General features: G+C 43.6%; 2 protein-coding genes across 10 annotated transcripts in view; one reads left to right on the top strand and one right to left on the bottom strand.

Moving 5' to 3' along the window:
* The window catches only part of LOC135874248 (pituitary adenylate cyclase-activating polypeptide type I receptor-like), a 184,835-nt gene extending 179,385 nt beyond the window's left edge, over positions 1 to 5,450 (bottom strand). For 7 of the 8 annotated variants that reach the window (XM_065399023.1, XM_065399025.1, XM_065399027.1 and 4 more), the window contains exon 1: positions 4,907 to 5,450. The gene's annotated coding sequence lies outside the window, so the exon portion shown is untranslated. Of the gene's footprint in view, positions 1 to 4,337; positions 4,407 to 4,906 lie in introns of those variants that run through there. The other variant, XM_065399024.1, reaches the window with a different exon arrangement.
* The window catches only part of LOC135874250 (uncharacterized), a 42,598-nt gene continuing 29,735 nt past the window's right edge, over positions 4,537 to 17,399 (top strand). For both annotated transcript variants that reach the window (XR_010561144.1, XM_065399031.1), the window contains exon 1: positions 4,537 to 4,959. Coding sequence is in view for 1 of the 2 variants with exons in the window: in XM_065399031.1 (XP_065255103.1) it covers positions 4,852 to 4,959 (108 nt within the window). In the remaining variant the exon portion in view is untranslated. The remainder of the gene's footprint in view (positions 4,960 to 17,399) is intronic.

Below are 17,399 nucleotides of genomic sequence, written 5' to 3'. Positions count from 1 at the left end.
ATAGTTTCAGCCGAGATTCATAATATATGCCCTAAAAAAAAGAATTATAATGGAAAAATTGTCACACACTTACTTACCCACGGTGGTGCAAACGGTATCACTGAAATGAAGTGGTAATATGGTTGTCACATTGATTTGCAAAGCAATAATCTGGCTTCTGAGTGGAGAAACTAAGATTCTAAAGGCTGAGTAGCTCACCCTGATAAGGCAACTGTATTAGAATAACTCAGATGGATAGTACTATAATCACAGACTCAGAGCAGCAAAACGCTGGAAGGGTACTATTAGCTCCATCCCTGTATCTGTTCATGATTGTTTCCCACATTATATTCTCCAGCACATTATCCATTCTAGTTTCAACTCTCTTGGACAAAGCGCTTCCACACCATCCTTTGGGAGATGGGACAATCCAACCCCTGATGGTGAGATATACATTGGAATTATTAAAAACATATGGTGCTGATTCCGATCGCCTTGTCTCTCCATGTAGCCTCACCCACATACATGTTTGAAGTATTACAGCACTTGAATAAGGGCTTGGGAATCTGGCCCCTAGTAACTTTAAAAATGTTTCTTGAGGGTTTAAATTTTGTCATTATGTAAATGTCCAAGCAAGGACAGCTAGAAGATTTCATAAAGCGAGATAGCATAATTTATTAGAGCTAATCAGAAAATGACCGAACAAAAAACAAACAAGAAAACAGAAAAAGGTGAAAAATCTGCCAAAAATGTATGAATTTCTTACCCCCCTCATTTTTCCAATCCGCTCTAACAACTGGCATCCAAAGGGACACAGAGCTTTGCAGCCAGTCACAGCAGATGAGTGAATGCCCATGTCTAGTATATGTTGTGTACAGCTACCAAACACACTCAGGTTCAAAGGATTCCTTTGAAGTGCTGCGTGTTAAAGTAAGAGGGAATTGTAAAGCTCTCTCAAGGGATGCTGAGATTCATTAAATATCAGAATAAAGATCAGGGGGAATTAAGGAACCCAGAGTCATAAGTTTAGTCAGTGGTGTGGCGACTGTCCTTGCCTATATCCAGGGTTGCTGGAACCATTTTTGCAGTGGGGGTGCTGAAGGTGGAAACTAGGTATTTGGGTTGTTATTACGACTTCAAGCTATGGGGTGCGGCAGCACCCCCAATACCCCTAGTTCCAGCAGCTACGCCTGTATTTTGCCACAAAGGATGACTTTAAAAGTGGGGTAAGGACAAGGAGAAACAGACCCACACTTGTGTGACGTCACTGACTTCAGTGGCGTCGTTGCTCCAGATTTGCACTGAGGTAAAAGGTCACTCTGTTCCTAGTGAGATGTCAATGGGCATTGGATCAGGCCCTAACTGAGAGGAGAATCACACCCTTCATGCCTAAAATGGTAATACAGGATATTCAGATTTAAACATCAAAGGGGCACAGGCAGTAAAAACAAGAGGGCATAAGCCATTGGGAGAATACTCCTTGCTGACTTTAAGGTCAGACTGCTATGCTAACAGAAATGACTTGTCACACATGAACTCTAGGGGCCATATCTTCAGCTGGGATAAATCCAAGTAAGTGAAATCCAAGGAGCTACACCAATTTACACCAGCTGAGGATCTATCCCACTGAATGCACTTTGGCTTAAATCAGTAGTAACTGTAAAATCTGACCTGTTCTAGGAAGACTTCCACCTAGACTGTAGATCAGATAAGAATTACAGTACATTACCTAATGACAGGTTTCAGAGTAGCAGCCGTGTTAGTCTGTATCCGCAAAAATAACAGGAGTACTTGTGGCACCTTAGAGACTAACAAATTTATTAGTTTGTTAGTCTCTAAGGTGCCACAAGTACTCCTGTTATTTTTGCAGTACATTACCTGCCTTGGATTTGCTTTGGCTTTTCTCTGTTCCTTAACTTTAAGAACCGGGTTTTATTAAAAGATAATTTTGGAGTTAGACTTACTTTGTGCTAAGTGCTCAGAGGGAATTTAAAAAACAACCCAATCCTCTGTATTCAGATGGGGCAGTATCAGGTCTCTTGCTGGAACAAATGGTCAAAGGCAGAGGCACAGGAAAACCGTCCCCAAAACACTGCCCCCAGAATGCTGGCTGCACTGTGCTGGGATGAGAAAAGCCTGAATACAAAGAGAGCAGTCAGGAACCAGGGGTTGAAAGTGGCCAATAGAGTATTCCACAATCTAAGAGATATTGCTATTTGGAAGGTTCCCCTTCACTTTTCATGTAAATGTTCCTAATTTTAATGTCCCCGCAATCCTTCCAATTATTCGTCCTGGTAGCATCCTAAACAATTCCTCTCCTGTCTTGGTGTTTACACCCTCCAGATATGTGCAGAGTAGAGCACTTCTAGATGGCAACGTGCGGCTGTAAATCTGTAGTGCAAACGGCAGATATTAAATGCATGAGGAAAAAGCTACACTCTAAGTGTTGTGTTGTCAAGGAATGATGGAACATCAGAGCCTGATTAGCCACTGTGTATTCCGTTATTTACAGAGGAGCCCTAGTCAAAGAGAAATCAACTGGACCAGCAGGCTTTCCTTCTGCTTAGCCAGGAGAACCAACCAGTCGATTCAGTTCAAGCAGCAATCCTGCTCACTGCAACACATTTAAAGCATGCACACGTTCACATTAATAAACAGAACAAAAAGCCTTCCATGCCATGTCCTCACAAGTGATTGCCAGATCAATTCTATTTGACCTTCAGTTTCAATACATCAACAATTGCTGCCCTCAGCCAAACAGAGACAAAAAACTGAACGGTAGCTAAGATACGGATAGAAAAATTTCAGTCCATGTCTTATCATTATGCCCCTAATTCAAGAAGGATGTTAGTCAGTTGGAGAGGGTTCAGAGAAGAGCCATGAGAATGATTATATGATTAGGAAAAAAAATGCCTTATAATGATTGCGTTCTTCTGAGTCTATCTATTTAGCTTAACAAAGAGAAATTTAAAGGGTGACTTGATTATAGTTTGTAAGAACCTCCGCGGGGAACAAATATTTAATAATAGGCTCTTCAGACTAGCTCAGAAAAGAATAACACAGTCCAATGGCTGGAAGTTGATGCTAGACAAACTCAATCTGAAATAAGTTATACATTTTTAATGGCGAGAGTAATTAAGTATTGGAACAATTTACCAAGCGTCATGGTGGATTCTCCATCACTGATAATTTTTAAATCAAGATGGGCTGTTTTTCTAAAAGATCTGCTCTAGGAATAATTTTGGGGAAGTTCTACAGTCTGTGTTGTACAAGTAATCAGTATCACAGTGGCCCCTTATGGCCTTGGAATCTGCAAATCATTACATCAAATGACATTCTTCGGTTCTTCATCAGAATGTAACTGTTTTGTTATGTCCATCCACTGGGAAACTTCTTTGAAGCACAGAGCTTCTGGGAGTGAATTTTTGCATTATATGAACACAAAAGCCTGTCAAAAGTAGTCTCTCTGTGTATTTATAGGTATATCAGGTTAAGGAGTTCACCCTCCCGGTCCAGCTGACAGTAATAATATACAGCGAGCATCTATTTACTTTTTAAAAAATTATGTTCCCATCAATTGTTTCCCCAATTTTAGCCAGCCTATGAGGTATAGGAATGCAGAAGGGAGACTGAGGCGTATCTAAACAGAGTAACACACACAAAAAATCCATGTATGTGTACTTTGTCAGATTTAAAATAACCTGCTTCAATCAATTTATAGATGGGTACAACTGTACAACATATGCCTTGTATAAGGAACCACAAAGGATATTAAAATATTATAAAGGTATTTGCAGTTTGACTGTGCTGGGATTGAGTTTTGTCTGGCGGTTGTATCTGCAATAATACCCCCACATGTTTTGCAAGTGAAGGGCCAGATTCTGTTCTCACCCCAGCTTAAACCCAGAGGAAATCCACTATCTTCAGAGGAGTTCCTCCACATGTCCACACCCTAGTAAGATGCGCATCAGGCCACAAATATCAACATGTAACTAAAAAAGAAATCTACACACCTCTCCTAATACTATAGCTATATCTCCACACATTAACTATTCTCTGCTATTGATGTAAACCATAAGATTCCAGTACAACCACAGCCCCAAACACTGCACATGGCAGGTACCCAGCACAGCACAGCAGAAAGATGAGAAGTCCTGTTTGTTAGCTCTGACTTTAATGTGCTTTGCATAGAGATGGAAACATTGGAACAAGCTGTTCAAATACGGATAAGAGAACCCCCCCCTTCCCCCCCCCCGCACGCGCGCGCACACACACACACACACACACACACACACTATGGTACAAGAATAGAGATTTTAGCTACTACTTCATAGTAAAACCAGAGAAGTCTCGCTAACCCTTTTGGCGCATTGGTAGAAGGGCGACTCAGAGTTGCTGCGGCAGGTGAATGAAGATGCAGAACTGTGCAAGGGAGTGCTGAGCCAGAAAAATACCAATCGCAGCCCTGGATCTGTTAGCAATCAGGTTTTATTTACCAGCCATATTGCATTAAAACCAGACGTGATCCACATACCAACAACACGTTAGCCTGTTCCCAGTTGTTTGTTTTTAAAGAAAAAAAAAACCACCCCACCACCCCACAGCTGCATGCAGTGGTTGCTGGCGGCAGAAAGACGCTTGTGTGTGATTCCCATCCAGGAACTGGGAAAGCGAGCAAATCAGTGTCACTCCTGCAACACAACACAATTCATACGACTGCTTCCTTTACCGCATCCCTGTTGTCCTTTACGGACTACAATAAAGGAACTGACTTGGTCAAGTCAGGGTTCCACTTAAAGCATGGCACGGTTAGCTCTCAGCTGCCAGCCGGTCTCCAGCTAAGCAGTGAGCCCCAGCAAGCGAGGGGAGAAAATGCACTGCAAGCCAAGTACAATACGCGCTGGAAGGAAGAGGGACCAGAGCTTACCATTGCAGCAAGGATCCGTCCCAGTATTGGAGATGCATTCTTCACCTTCCCAGGTGAGCAAGGCAAAGGGGGTGGGAGCTGGGGGGTGGGGGGCTGAAGGCAACTGCAGTCGCGATCTGCTTGAATCAAGGAGGTGGTGAGCAAGCCAAGCGATGCAATGGACCAGAGGGAGCTAAGCTGCCCCTTCACACACGGTCTGATTTCTCCAAAAGGAATTAAAAATCCCTCCCTAGTCTTCCCTTCGCTGCCTCGCGTCTCCAGGCTGCCCTTGCACAAGGCATTGGCGCGGTCTGTGCCGTGAAGGAATTTCCCATTGCTACATCGCCGGGGGCGGGCAGGAGGGGGCTGCAAACTTTTTTTATTTTATTTTATTTTTTTAATCAAGTAATTAATTTGCGCTTGGAGGGGCGGGGGAAAGGGGAGGGCGAGGGGGCTGGATCAGAGGCGCAGCCCACGAGCCCCAGCCAGCCTGCGCTCCCCTGGGTGTGAGTCTCATGCCCAGACAATGCGCTGCAAAGAGGAGAGCCGGTCCTGCGGAGAAATGCAACCCCCCCCCCCCCCCCCCCCAGCTCCTGACAAGTGCCTGAGAAAAGGAAAGGGGGCAGGGCACTGAACCAATCCCCGCCCCTTGGCTAGCCTCATTAATATGGAAGGAGGAGGGGGGCGAATGAGAAAGAAGGGTGGGAGAGGTTTATCCAAAGCAGGTTCCTTAAATTAAACTCTTCTCTCCCCCCCACCTTTCCCCAAGCCCCCTCTCCGCTGCCCCCCTTATTCTGCAAGCGAGCGACAAGGCGCTAGTGTCCGCGGATGCAGCCTGGCATCGCTGCAGGGCGTGGGACCAGGATGGGAGTGAAGAGGCTGCGGAGTTTAGAAGGAAATGTGTGTGTGTGTGTGTGTGTGTGTGTCGGGGGGGGGGGGGGCTGTGCATTGCACAGCGCCCTGCAGAGGGTTTCATGGGGGGGGGGGGCGGCAGCGACTGGCCAAGGCGCTTCCAGGCAGGGTGCCGGGCTCAGGGAGGGGATGCAGCATCCTCTGATGCTTTCAGCCACCCTGGGAGGGAGGGGACTGCATGAACACAGCAGCCGCCAGACCGGACTTGTGGCTACACAGCTGCTTTGGTGCAGGGAAACACACGCCGCTGGAGAGAGGGTGGGATTGGGCAAAGGATGGAAGTAGCCGCCGGTGCCCAGAGGGGGGATGCCCAGCTAGATAGTTCGCCCCCATCCCTAGATGAACGCAGATGGAACCCGCCACTCACAGGAGGCGACCCACCTCAGCCACATGGGCTCAGGGGAGAAAGCCTTGCCCAGAGCCAGAGAATCACCCCTTGCAAGAGTCAGAAGCAGCTGGCCTGCAGCCTGAGGGGAGGTCCACTCCCAGCTCTGAAGCTGATAGGGACCCCCGCAACAACCCCCCAGCTGCCTCCCCCATTCCCTAGCTAGGCTGGCTCCGATAAAGAATCTGATCCCAGTTTAGCAGAACCAGAGATTCACCCATCAGGAACTGGGAAGAGCCAAGGAATGCCCAGGGACAAATGCCCCATGTGGGCCCCGTCTAGGCTCAATAGAGGAAGGATTTCTGGGGCATAAGCAGCAGCTACTTGGCCCCTGCCTGAGCCAGGGGCACCCACAGCATTAACACAAGTGGGGTGGTGAGATCCAGATGGGGTGTCTTTTCCACTGACCCAGATCTTCACAGCCCCTTGGACAGCAGTGCTGTCATCTGAATTCCATGGTTTGAGCCTGGGCTGTTTGCCCCATCCCCTTCTCCCCTTCACTGTCAGCCTCACTCCCACTGCCCAATATGCCCCCTCCCCCACCCTATTCATCTCAACAAACCCCCTCCTGCCACCCCGCTCACTTTGCCCCTCCTGAAAAATATAAAAGCCAAATCAGTAACAAAACCTGTAACTCACCAAGTGTGACAAACATCCCCATGCTCATTTACTTGTATGTTATAGCCCATCAGAAGAAAGCTTCAGGACTGGAGTTACATCCATTTTACTCCAGTGTAATGGAGCAGAAAATCAGGCCTGTGCTCACAAGCTTTACCAGTTCCTCCCACCCCACCCACTCAGAAAAAGGACTAGGTAATCAGAGGGGCCTTGCTATTTTAGTGAGTCCTGAAAGCCAACAGACTCATGCCCTGTTGGATCAAGGGAAGAGAAAATTCCAGAGCAGTGACTTTCACTGAGAATGTCTGGCCTCTGGATATACAAATCTAGATAGTGTCACCTCAGGCTTTCTAGAGACTCTCAGTTGAAAGTAGCTTTAGAGCTTTCTTAACATAATAGACTACAGGCAAGTCTTGTAATTCAAAGGTTCTGTCCTCAGAGAAGACATTTTTCTTAACAAAACAGTTAGGCCTAGATCATGCAAATAATTACACGTCATGTGCTTAAGTTTATGCACATGGGACTACCTGCGTGTGGACCTACTCACATACATAAATTAAGCCCATGCAAAAACTGTCATTTTGGCATACACTGGGGATTGAACTGGGGCTTCCAGAGCTAAAAGCATGAACTCCTTCAGCTAAAGAGCCAGGCTCTGGATATGTGGGCTGTAGCAATATCTCATCATAGATGTATCAGACACAGAAGGGCACACTGACCAGTGGGTTATAGAAGTGTTTATAAACCTTAGATTGTAGGTATTTTGGTGGAAGGACCTTGCCTTTTACTTCCTTTAAATGCTTAGAACCCACCTAGTGCAACATAAATAATAAAATAATAAGGATTATTACAGCTGGTTGAAAAATTCCAAAATTTCAAGATTATGCAGGGCTTTTGCAAAAAATGTTTGCTATTTTACAACTAGCTCTAATAATAGTAATGATAAAATAAATAGTAATAAGTGCGAATAATAATAATGAATAGCTCTCTAGGGAAGGCCTTATGGGAGAGTATGTATCTTATACATAAGCTCCTTCGTTTTCAGTTTAAAACAATTTCCTGAAAAAATCCTGGGTTTTACAAAAAGTATTATTTGTTTTTTTTCCAATTTTCACCCTACTTTTGTATCATTCAGATATATAAAAAATAAATTGTTTTATTAGGAAAATGCAATACATTGCATGAAATATATGTATTATGATAATACATTAGTCTGTGTGTATATGCAAAGCTGCCTGTTGAAGTAAGGCCATGCATTAGCCTAGAAGATAGACACAATAAACAAACAGACATGCATGCAAGCTCTGAAGTGCATGCCCATCTGAACATGCTGATGAATCTCACGCCTACCACATAAACATTTCAAGCTGCTAGCAGATAACGGTTTAAAGATTTGACACACTGAAATGGGAAGAAAATGAAAATCTGTCCTTCTGTCCACCAGAATAAACCCCGATATTTACCCAGAAAAATTATTAATAGTTTTTGCACCGAATTGCAACTGTTTTTGTTGTTGTAATAATAAATACCAATAAATTCCCAGGAAAAATTAAAATAAAAACCGAAAATGAAGGGTCCTACGTACACAGTGCTATCTGTTCCAGCAATGGAGTGATACTGAAAAGAAAAAAAGAGAGGGAAAAAGAAGCAAAATGCTCTGATTTCTTTACTGAACTATGTGGACTGGAATAAAGGACTTGGATTGTCAGCTCCTTCCTACACATACCCTTACTCAATTATGTTGACAAGCACACAGCTCTGCAGCGAGAGAAAAATCAACAGGCTGCATGACTCACGTGGGCCCAGTAAAAAGAAGCTACAAATATCTGCCTTGTCTATTTTTCTCTTCTCTCTAAACAGACTTTGTACCAGTATACCTATTTTGGTTAAATTTGTGATTTTTATCAACATAGTTATACCAGTAGGAAGGAATCAGAAGGGCCAGTGAGAAAGGTATTGAACACCTCAGTCTTGGGGCCTAGTCCCATTGACACGAATGGCAAAATCCCAACTGGTTTCAAAGGAAGCAGGCTTCGGCCTAAGCCTTTTAAGACCACTGATAAAACAAGGTAATGTTCAGATAACTCACAGAAGGTGACATTCGTTTCTTCACCATCTGAAGGGGATAAACACCAGGCATAAAATCCTGGCCTTGTTGGAGTCAATGGCAAAATTGAAGTCAGTGAGGTCAAGGATTTCACCCCACTTTTGAAATCTCTTCTGGCAACACACATTCAAGTCACAGGAGAGGAGTCTCAGCCCATCACCCTTCTGATATAAATTAACTGAGTATCATGCAGTTTACTTTTAGGCCTTGTATTTACTGCTAAGACCAGGTATGGTTGTTTTCCCTCAAGGTAACTAGCATGCATGAGCTATCCTGAGGTAAACATCACGGTGAAGACAAGGCATTTTACTTTTATTGAAAGGTAAATGACATGAGGCAAGATCAGCCACAAACAGGCAGGGGTATATAGTGTTGACCTCACCTAGTTTACCTCAGGATAAAATTTAAGTGTCTTCTCTTTACTGTTTTTTCACCCCAGGATAGCTTGCATGCAATAGCTACCCAGGATAAAATGAACAGACATCTTTTTAGCAGTGAAGTCAAGAGAAGAGGTTTTAGAACAAATTGATGAACTAAACAGTACTAAGTCACCAGGACCGGATGGGATTCACCCAAGAATTCTGAAGGAACTCAAACATAAAATTGCAGAACTACTAACTGTGGTATGTATCCTATCACGGAAATCAGCCTCTGTACCAGATGACTGGAAGGTAGCTAATGTAATGCCAATTTTTAAAAAGGGCTTGTAGCCTTTTATTTTATTTAAAGTGAATTTTGTAACGTGGTATGACACCATCGTGGGTTCGGCTCTTCAGTGGCTACAGTTTCAAGCTTATCAGAGTGAAAGTCACCTCTGCTACTTGTGTCAGATTTAGAGTCTCTAGGATCACATAAAGACCAAGGGTAGTGTCCACACATACATTCACAAGTACAAGGTCTAGTCTGTTTTACAAGTTTTATTCAAGTTACAGTTAAGGTTATGATTACCTAAGCATATTGAAATTCTATAAAGACCTATGCACAAGTTACAAATACACCTCTACCCCGATATAACGCTGTCCTCGGGAGCCAAAAAATCTTACCACGTTATAGATGAAACCGTGTTATATTGAACTTGCTTTGATCCTCCAGAGCGTGCAGTCCCGCCCTCCCGGAGCACTGCTTTAACGCATTATATCCGAATTCGTGTTATATCGGGTCGCGTTATATCGGGGTAGAGGTGTACAGTTATACTCACATACTCCTAGATAGTGTTAGGGTCTGATGGGTCTCTCATGGATTGATCATCAGTAGAGGGATGGCTCCTGATGGAGTTTCCCATAGGGAGCTCAATTTTCCTAATCTGGGCACCCACTTTTTATAATGTGATTCTGACTGTATCTCATTAGCACATCATGCACCCTGCGGTTAGGGCATGTGTCAGAAAAATGTGACTGCCAGGTATCTTGTAAGCAAAAAATTACTCCTACTGTTAATTTTTCACAATATCACCCATTAGTACATCTTTTCCCATAATCTTGTGGCATAGGATCATTCTTTGGTCATTTACTTATGTCAAGCATTTCTTTAGCATATGGCCTAGAATGGCTAAGCTAAAATCTTACAGTCCTCAGCCAGTAGGCCCTGAGTTTCAGGCCTACTTACTTAGATAACTAATAAATAATTATCCCTTCTAACTACTGATCAATCTTATACTTCTATAATCCTACAATTTAACCCTATTTAGCATACAATGAATAAATATGACATAACATGTTAGTTAATCATCACAACAAAAAATAAATGAACAATAAACTAAAATAACTGGCTACAGGCTCCAAAGCAAATCCTGGCGATTACAGGTCAGTGAGCCTAACTTTAGTACCAGGCAAATTGGTAGAAACTATAGTAAAGAACAGAATTATCAGGACACATAGACAGACATGATTTGTTGGGGAAGAGTCAACAGGACTTTCTTAAAGGGAAGTTATGCCTTACCAATTTATTAGAATTCTTTGAGGGAATCAACAAGCATATGAATAATGGTGATCCAGTTCAATATACTGTACTTGGATTTTCAGAAAGCCTTTGATAAGGTCCCTCACCAAAGGCTCTTAAGGAAACTATGTAGCCATGGGATAAGAAGGACGGTCCTCCCACGGATTAGTAACTGGTTCAAAGATAGGGAACCAGTGGTGTTCAACATACTCATACATGATCTGGAAAAAGGGTTACACAGTGAGGTGGCAAAGTTTGCAGATGATATAAAATTAATCAAGATAGTTAAGTCCAAAGCTGACTATGAAGAGTTACAAAAAGTTCTCACAAGGAGTAAACTAGGAACAGAAACAGAAAGAAAACAGCAACAAAGGTTGCAGAGGCTCATCAACATGGGACTCTTCTATGCCCCAGAAAACTTCATCTTTCACAAACCTTCACAATGGACCGACTGAAAACAATATTTTGCAAGATTTTGCATTGCTACCGAGCTCCACAAGGAAACTAATGATATACAAGTATCTTTAATTTGTGCTGTGGGGAAGCAAACAGAGCATATCTTTAAATCCTTTGACTTTCCTGAAGACAGTCACAAAGACGACTATGAAAAGGCTCTGGCTTTGTTTGATGCATACTTTATACCTCAGGGAAATGTGGTTTATGAAAGAGCTTGTTTCCACCGGAGAATTCAAAACACAGGGAAATTATTAATGTTTTACAAGAGCTCTGCATATATTGGTTGAAAACTGATTTTGGGAATGCAAATTATGAAAATATCAGACACAGGCTGGTTATTGGGTTAACACAGCGGTTCTCAAACTGTGGGTTGGGACCCCAAAGTGGGTTGGGACCCCAAACTGTTTCAATGGGGTTGCCAGGGCTGGCATTAGACTTGCTGGGGCCCGGGACTGAAGCTGAAACCTGAGTTTCAGCTTCTATTAAGCTTCAGATTCCATTTAGCTTTACACTCCAACCGCCCGTTACAGAAAGTTCTCAATCCAAGACCTGAGCAAATATGTTGCAAAAATAATGTATCTGGTTAATTTAGCTCCTGGAATAGCCATCATCTGATCTCAATTTCCTTAAATATACAAAAACCTGTAGGAGAACACTTCAACTTCCCTGGCCACACAATAGCAGATGTAAAGGTAGCCATCTTACAGCAAAACAACTTCAGGACCAGACTCCAAAGACAAACTGCTGAGCTTCAGTTCATTTGCAAATTTGACACCATCAGATCAGGATTAAACAAAGGGTAGGTCTATACTTACCTCCGGGTCCGGCGGTAAGCAATCGATCTTCTGGGATCGATTTATCGCATCTTGTCTAGACGCGATAAATCGATCCCGGATCGATCCCGGAAGTGCTCGCCTGCTCCACAAGAGGAGTACGCGGAGTCGATGGGGGAGCCTGTCTGCCGCGTCTGGACCCGCGGTAAGTTCGAACTAAGGTACTTCGACTTCAGCTACGTTATTCACGTAGCTGAAGTTGCGTATCTTAGTTCGAAGTGGGGGGTTAGTGTGGACCAGGCCAAAGACTGTGAATGGCTAGCCAACTACAGAGCAGTTTCTCCTCCCTTGGTGTTCACACTTCAACTGCTAGCAGAGGACCTCACCCTCCCTGATTGAACTAACCTCATAATCTCCAGACTGATTCTTGCCAGCATATTTATACCTGCCCCTGGAAATTTCCATTACATGCATCCGACAAAGTGAGCATTCACCCACGAAAGCTTATGCTCCAATACATCTGTTAGTCTTAAAGGTGCCACAGGACTCTCTGTTGCTTTTTACAGATCCAGACTAACACGGCTACCCCTCTGATACTTAAATGTTTTAGTTATTTGAATTTATTCAACTAATTTCCCCCCCAATTTTTTTTTTAATCTGCGGTTTCATTGCGAACAGATTGCTGGGAGCAGGGCCGGCTCCAGGCACCAGCTTGCCAAGCAGGTGCTTGGGGCGGCCACTCCAGAGAGGGGCGGCAGGTCCAGCTATTCGGCGGAAGGTCCCTCACTCCCGCTTGGAGCGAAGAACCTCCCGCCGAATTGCCGCTGCAGATCGCGATCGCGGCTTTTTTTTTTTGGCTGCTTGCGGAGGCCAAAACCCTGGAGCCGGCCCTGACTGGGAGTATTTAGTTGATATTCAAAATGCAAGTTGGCTTTGGTTGTAATTGGTCAGATAAACTTACACTATGTTGTTTCTCTTCCATGATTGGAAGAGCAAACGTTCATGCTTGTAGATTTAAAATTCAACTTCCATGATTACTTGCAAATGTGAATTTGAAGCTTGATCTGTCAAAAGCTTAGAGAATGTAAAATGCACACACACAAAGCAAATTCATTGAAAATTCCAGGAAGTATTTGTCAAATTTTTCCCCACACCACCCCCCTTAGCTACTTTTGCTCATTTCCTGGAGGAGCAAAACATTGCTGGCCATCTTGGAATGAATGAAGAAAGGGAAATTTAAACATGAGTAGCATAACTACATACAATGTCATTAAGCCTCAGGGAAATATAAGGCAAAACCTTTACCCAAAATTTGAAATTAGAACAAACAAGTGACAAAAAAGACAAATCCTCTGAGGCACTGAGCAGAATTGCTCTTAACTTCCACTGATGTCCACAGGATTTGAGAGCACTCCCTTGTCTACACTAAAGGGAAAAATCGATCTAAGATACGCAATTTGAGTTACGTGAATAGCATAACTCCAATTGACGTAGCTTAGATCTACTTACTGCAAGGTACACACTACGTGATGTCGACGGAAGATGCTCTCCCATTGACACCCCTTACTCTTCTTGATCAGATGGAGTACAGAAGTCAACAGGAGAACAATCAGTGGTCGATTTAGCGGGTCTTCACTAGACCCGCTAAATCGACCGCTGATGCATCGATCGCCACAGTGTCGATCCTCTGGTAAGTGTAGACAAGCCCTAAAATAAGTTGCATGATCAGGTTCTACAGAACACTTTCTGTTTTACATCTCAGAGTTGCTCTACTAGGAAAGGATTTTCCTATGCACTTGATTAACCTACTGCAAGTAGCTCTCTGATCCAGATCCTGGTAAAACTGGCATCATAAAAAAGGGTTACATTGCATCATCAAGTCTGTTCAACCTTTTAGTAAAAATACTAATACTCTTGGCTCAGGTTGGTTAGGGAGCAGCAGTCATATCAGCGGGAAAACAGATGTTCCGTTATGGCAATGTCATTATCCTTATCAGCAAGCATGAGGGACAGCTTCAGGGACCAGAACTAACGTATTACCTTAAATATGTGGCAACAATGACAGCACTTAGGAAGCTGCTCCTCTGAAAGGAACAAAAGAATGAAAAACAGATGCGGTTGAGGAAGGGACAGATTCTGCTTCATTGGCTCTAAGCTGTGTGAGGACAGAGACATAACTATAGCAGCTGGACTATGGCACAATAAGCATTATTTGGCAAGAGAAAGACGCCACTGACCACAATGGCTAATACAGGCATTGAATTGGGTCCCACGCCTGCAATCATTTACACGTGGGCTTAAGAGTTTGCGGGATTAGGGCCTAGATCCATATTTATATACTGCTGTGAAAATTAGACTATCTTTGTAATAGATGATAATTTAACCACAATATTACCTCCGAATGCTTAGAAAAATATATAGGGCCAGTTTTTCAGGGATATTTAGGCACCTAAAGATGCAGATCGGTGCCTAACTCCCATTGATTTCAATGGGAGTTAAGCACCTAGGTATGTTTGAAAATTCCACTGGGTGCCTATCTGCATCTTTAGTGTCTAAATAGCTTTGATAATGTGGGCCCCCAGAGTTGTTCAGTAAGTGGTAAATATTTTCCACGAAAAAATGAAAGGGGAAAATGTAGTTTTTCCAAATAATTTTTCCAGGGTGTTGTGGGGATTTATTTGTTTTGGGGGCTGTGCCTTTTTGTTTTTGCTAAAGCCAAAAATAGTCAAAGGCTTGTCAGTAAAACATTTTTGGTTTTCCAGAAATAGTGGAGACTTTTTTTTTGTTCTCTCAAAACAGTTTCAAACAAAAATGTTCCACAAGATTTTTCATTTAAAATTAGGGTTTTTTTGTGGGGTGGGGGGAAATAGAAAAAAAAGTTATCAGCTCTAGAAAGAATCAGACAAACCAATGTTAATTACAACAAAGCACAATGAGTAAATTGCTGACTCTGAAATGGTGATCCCTGGAGCATTTGCTCGTGGCCTGGAGAGAATTGTCTGCTTACTCTTCGTCATTTCCACCTGCTAAATTGACTAATCAGAAGCTAAAAATACACAAATACTTCACTAATAGCAATTTCCCTAGTAAACAATGAGCATGTTACCAAAGGGATGTTATGTGATCATGGATGGGAAGGAAGGTTGAATGCAGTGCTTCAAGTCAGGTGAAAAAAATGGTGTTTTTTTGCGGGGGAGGGTATCATATTTTGGAGCAACAGCTTTGGTAAGACCCAGCACCTCTCAAAAATCCAGTTCAATTTTGTTATTATTTTAACATAGGCCTGTGACCCCCAGTGGCTCCCCCCGCATACACACACTTATTTTAATCACTGGTTGTCTGTGCAATTAGGTGTAAGACGTGTTCCACAGTACAACCTCTGTTAGGATGTGATCCCAGTTAGGGCTAGGGCGAAACTAGAGAGTTTACAGCTGCAGGAATGCCACATAGCCAGTCCAGCGATGAGCAACTCAGCATAGAATGGCATAGAGCTGGTGTGTGCCACCTTCCTCTCTGAGAGAAAATAGGACATAGTTGGCGGTGCTCTCTGGCTGCCATCCAGTTCCCCTGCTGCTAGTCCTGGGGATGAAGGAAACTCAGGGCAACCGGGAAGGTGTTGGAAATGTGTGTGTACTGAAGACTGAACACTGCCAATGATTCACCTTTTCCCTTCAACCCTAGAAGAGTTCCCTGTCCACTCAAAAAGAAATCCACCCTCACAAGCTGTCATTAGCATTTAATTAACAAGGAGAAGGCTCCTCTAGGGGGGCCTGACAAGGGGAGGGGTCAGCAATTCCAGACTCCTCATCAACCCACACCAGAGGGAGGTCCTTATAAGAGACCCAGCCCATAAAGTTGGCACCTGCTCAGCGTGTGCAGGAAGACCAGAGCGGCATGCACCACATACTTACTGCCTTGCAGAGGTGGAGTAGAGATGTTCTCAAAGCCTGAGCCTTAATCCAGATTGTTTGCAGTTGATTAGAGCATCAGTAAGAAGCCGGAGAAGCAATGACTGTGGGCAAAACATTGATCTATTTGACTTCCAGACCTGATTGGCATAGCACTTCCATCATCTTGCCGACAGGCTTCCTTCACATCATCTGGAAGACTCATTGCATTCCGCCTAGAAACTCATCTCTAGAGTTATTAATGACCAGCTTGTGGCTAAACCTAAAGGTCTCACTTCCAGTCTGATTCTTCTTGATTTATCAGATGCTGTTGTCACTCTGGATCACTCTCCCCTCCCTGATCTCCTTGTCATAGTCTCTTCTGACTCTGCATTCAAACGTTTTTCTCCCAACTTATATGACAGATCACTCAGGGTGTTCTGGGGTAATATTCTTTGCTACTCTCATCCATTTAGGTGAGTGTCACCCAGGGCTATGCTCTTGATCCCTATGTCAGAGAGTCAGTTCTGATTACTAACCTCTATAAAGAGTTACTCCAAAGTTGTACCTTACCTGGTGTGTGAAGGTTTCCTTGGGAAGGGGATTCTGATCTCTGTTAATGCAGTAGCACAGCTAGGAGTGATTACTCTAGGAGCATGGAGGCAGTCTCTTCTGCCTTTATGTAGGATTGCTAAGAAGTGGTTTGAGCATTGGCCTACTAAACACAGGGTTGTGAGTTCAATCCTCGAGAGGGCTATTGGGGGATTTAGTTGGGGATTGGTCCTGCTTTAAACAGGGGGTTGGACTAGATATTGAGAGCCCTGTCAATTTCACAGTCATAGGATTTAAAAAATCATGATTTCAGCTATTTAAATCTGAAATGTCACAGTGTTGTAATCATAGGGATTCTGACCCAAAAAGGAGTTGGGGGTGTTGCAAGGTAATTGTAGCAGGGGTTGCGGTACTGGCAGTGGCACTGCCTTTAGCGCTGGACAGCAGTGGCTGCTGGCTGGGAGCCCAGCTCTGAAAGCAGTGTAGAAGTAAGGGTGGCAATACTGTGACCCCCCCCCCCCCAAAAAGAACCTTGCAACTCCCTTTTGGATGAGGACCCCCAATTTGAGAAACACTGATCTCCCCTGTGAAATCTGTACAGTACACAGTAAAACACACAAAAGACCAGATTTCACGGTCCTTGCCGCATTTTTCATGGCCGTGAATTTGGTAGGGCCCTACTCATCTGACAGCCTCTAATAGCATTTGCTATCTGGATAATCAGCAGGGTTCAAACATGAGACCATAAGCACCACAACAGATTCCTCTGCTGCTTAACTAAAGGGAAAACTCCCATTAGATATTCTCAGGAGTACATTGTTATCCTCTAGCGGCCCAGCTCCGAAAGGGGAGGCAAGCTTTGTCAGTGTGTTATATATGCTAATAA

Source organism: Emys orbicularis, chromosome 2 (assembly GCF_028017835.1).
Source record: "Emys orbicularis isolate rEmyOrb1 chromosome 2, rEmyOrb1.hap1, whole genome shotgun sequence".
Lineage (NCBI taxonomy): Eukaryota > Metazoa > Chordata > Testudines > Emydidae > Emys > Emys orbicularis.
Note: the sequence above shows the minus strand (reverse complement) of the source record. Positions and strands in the feature narration are given on the sequence as shown.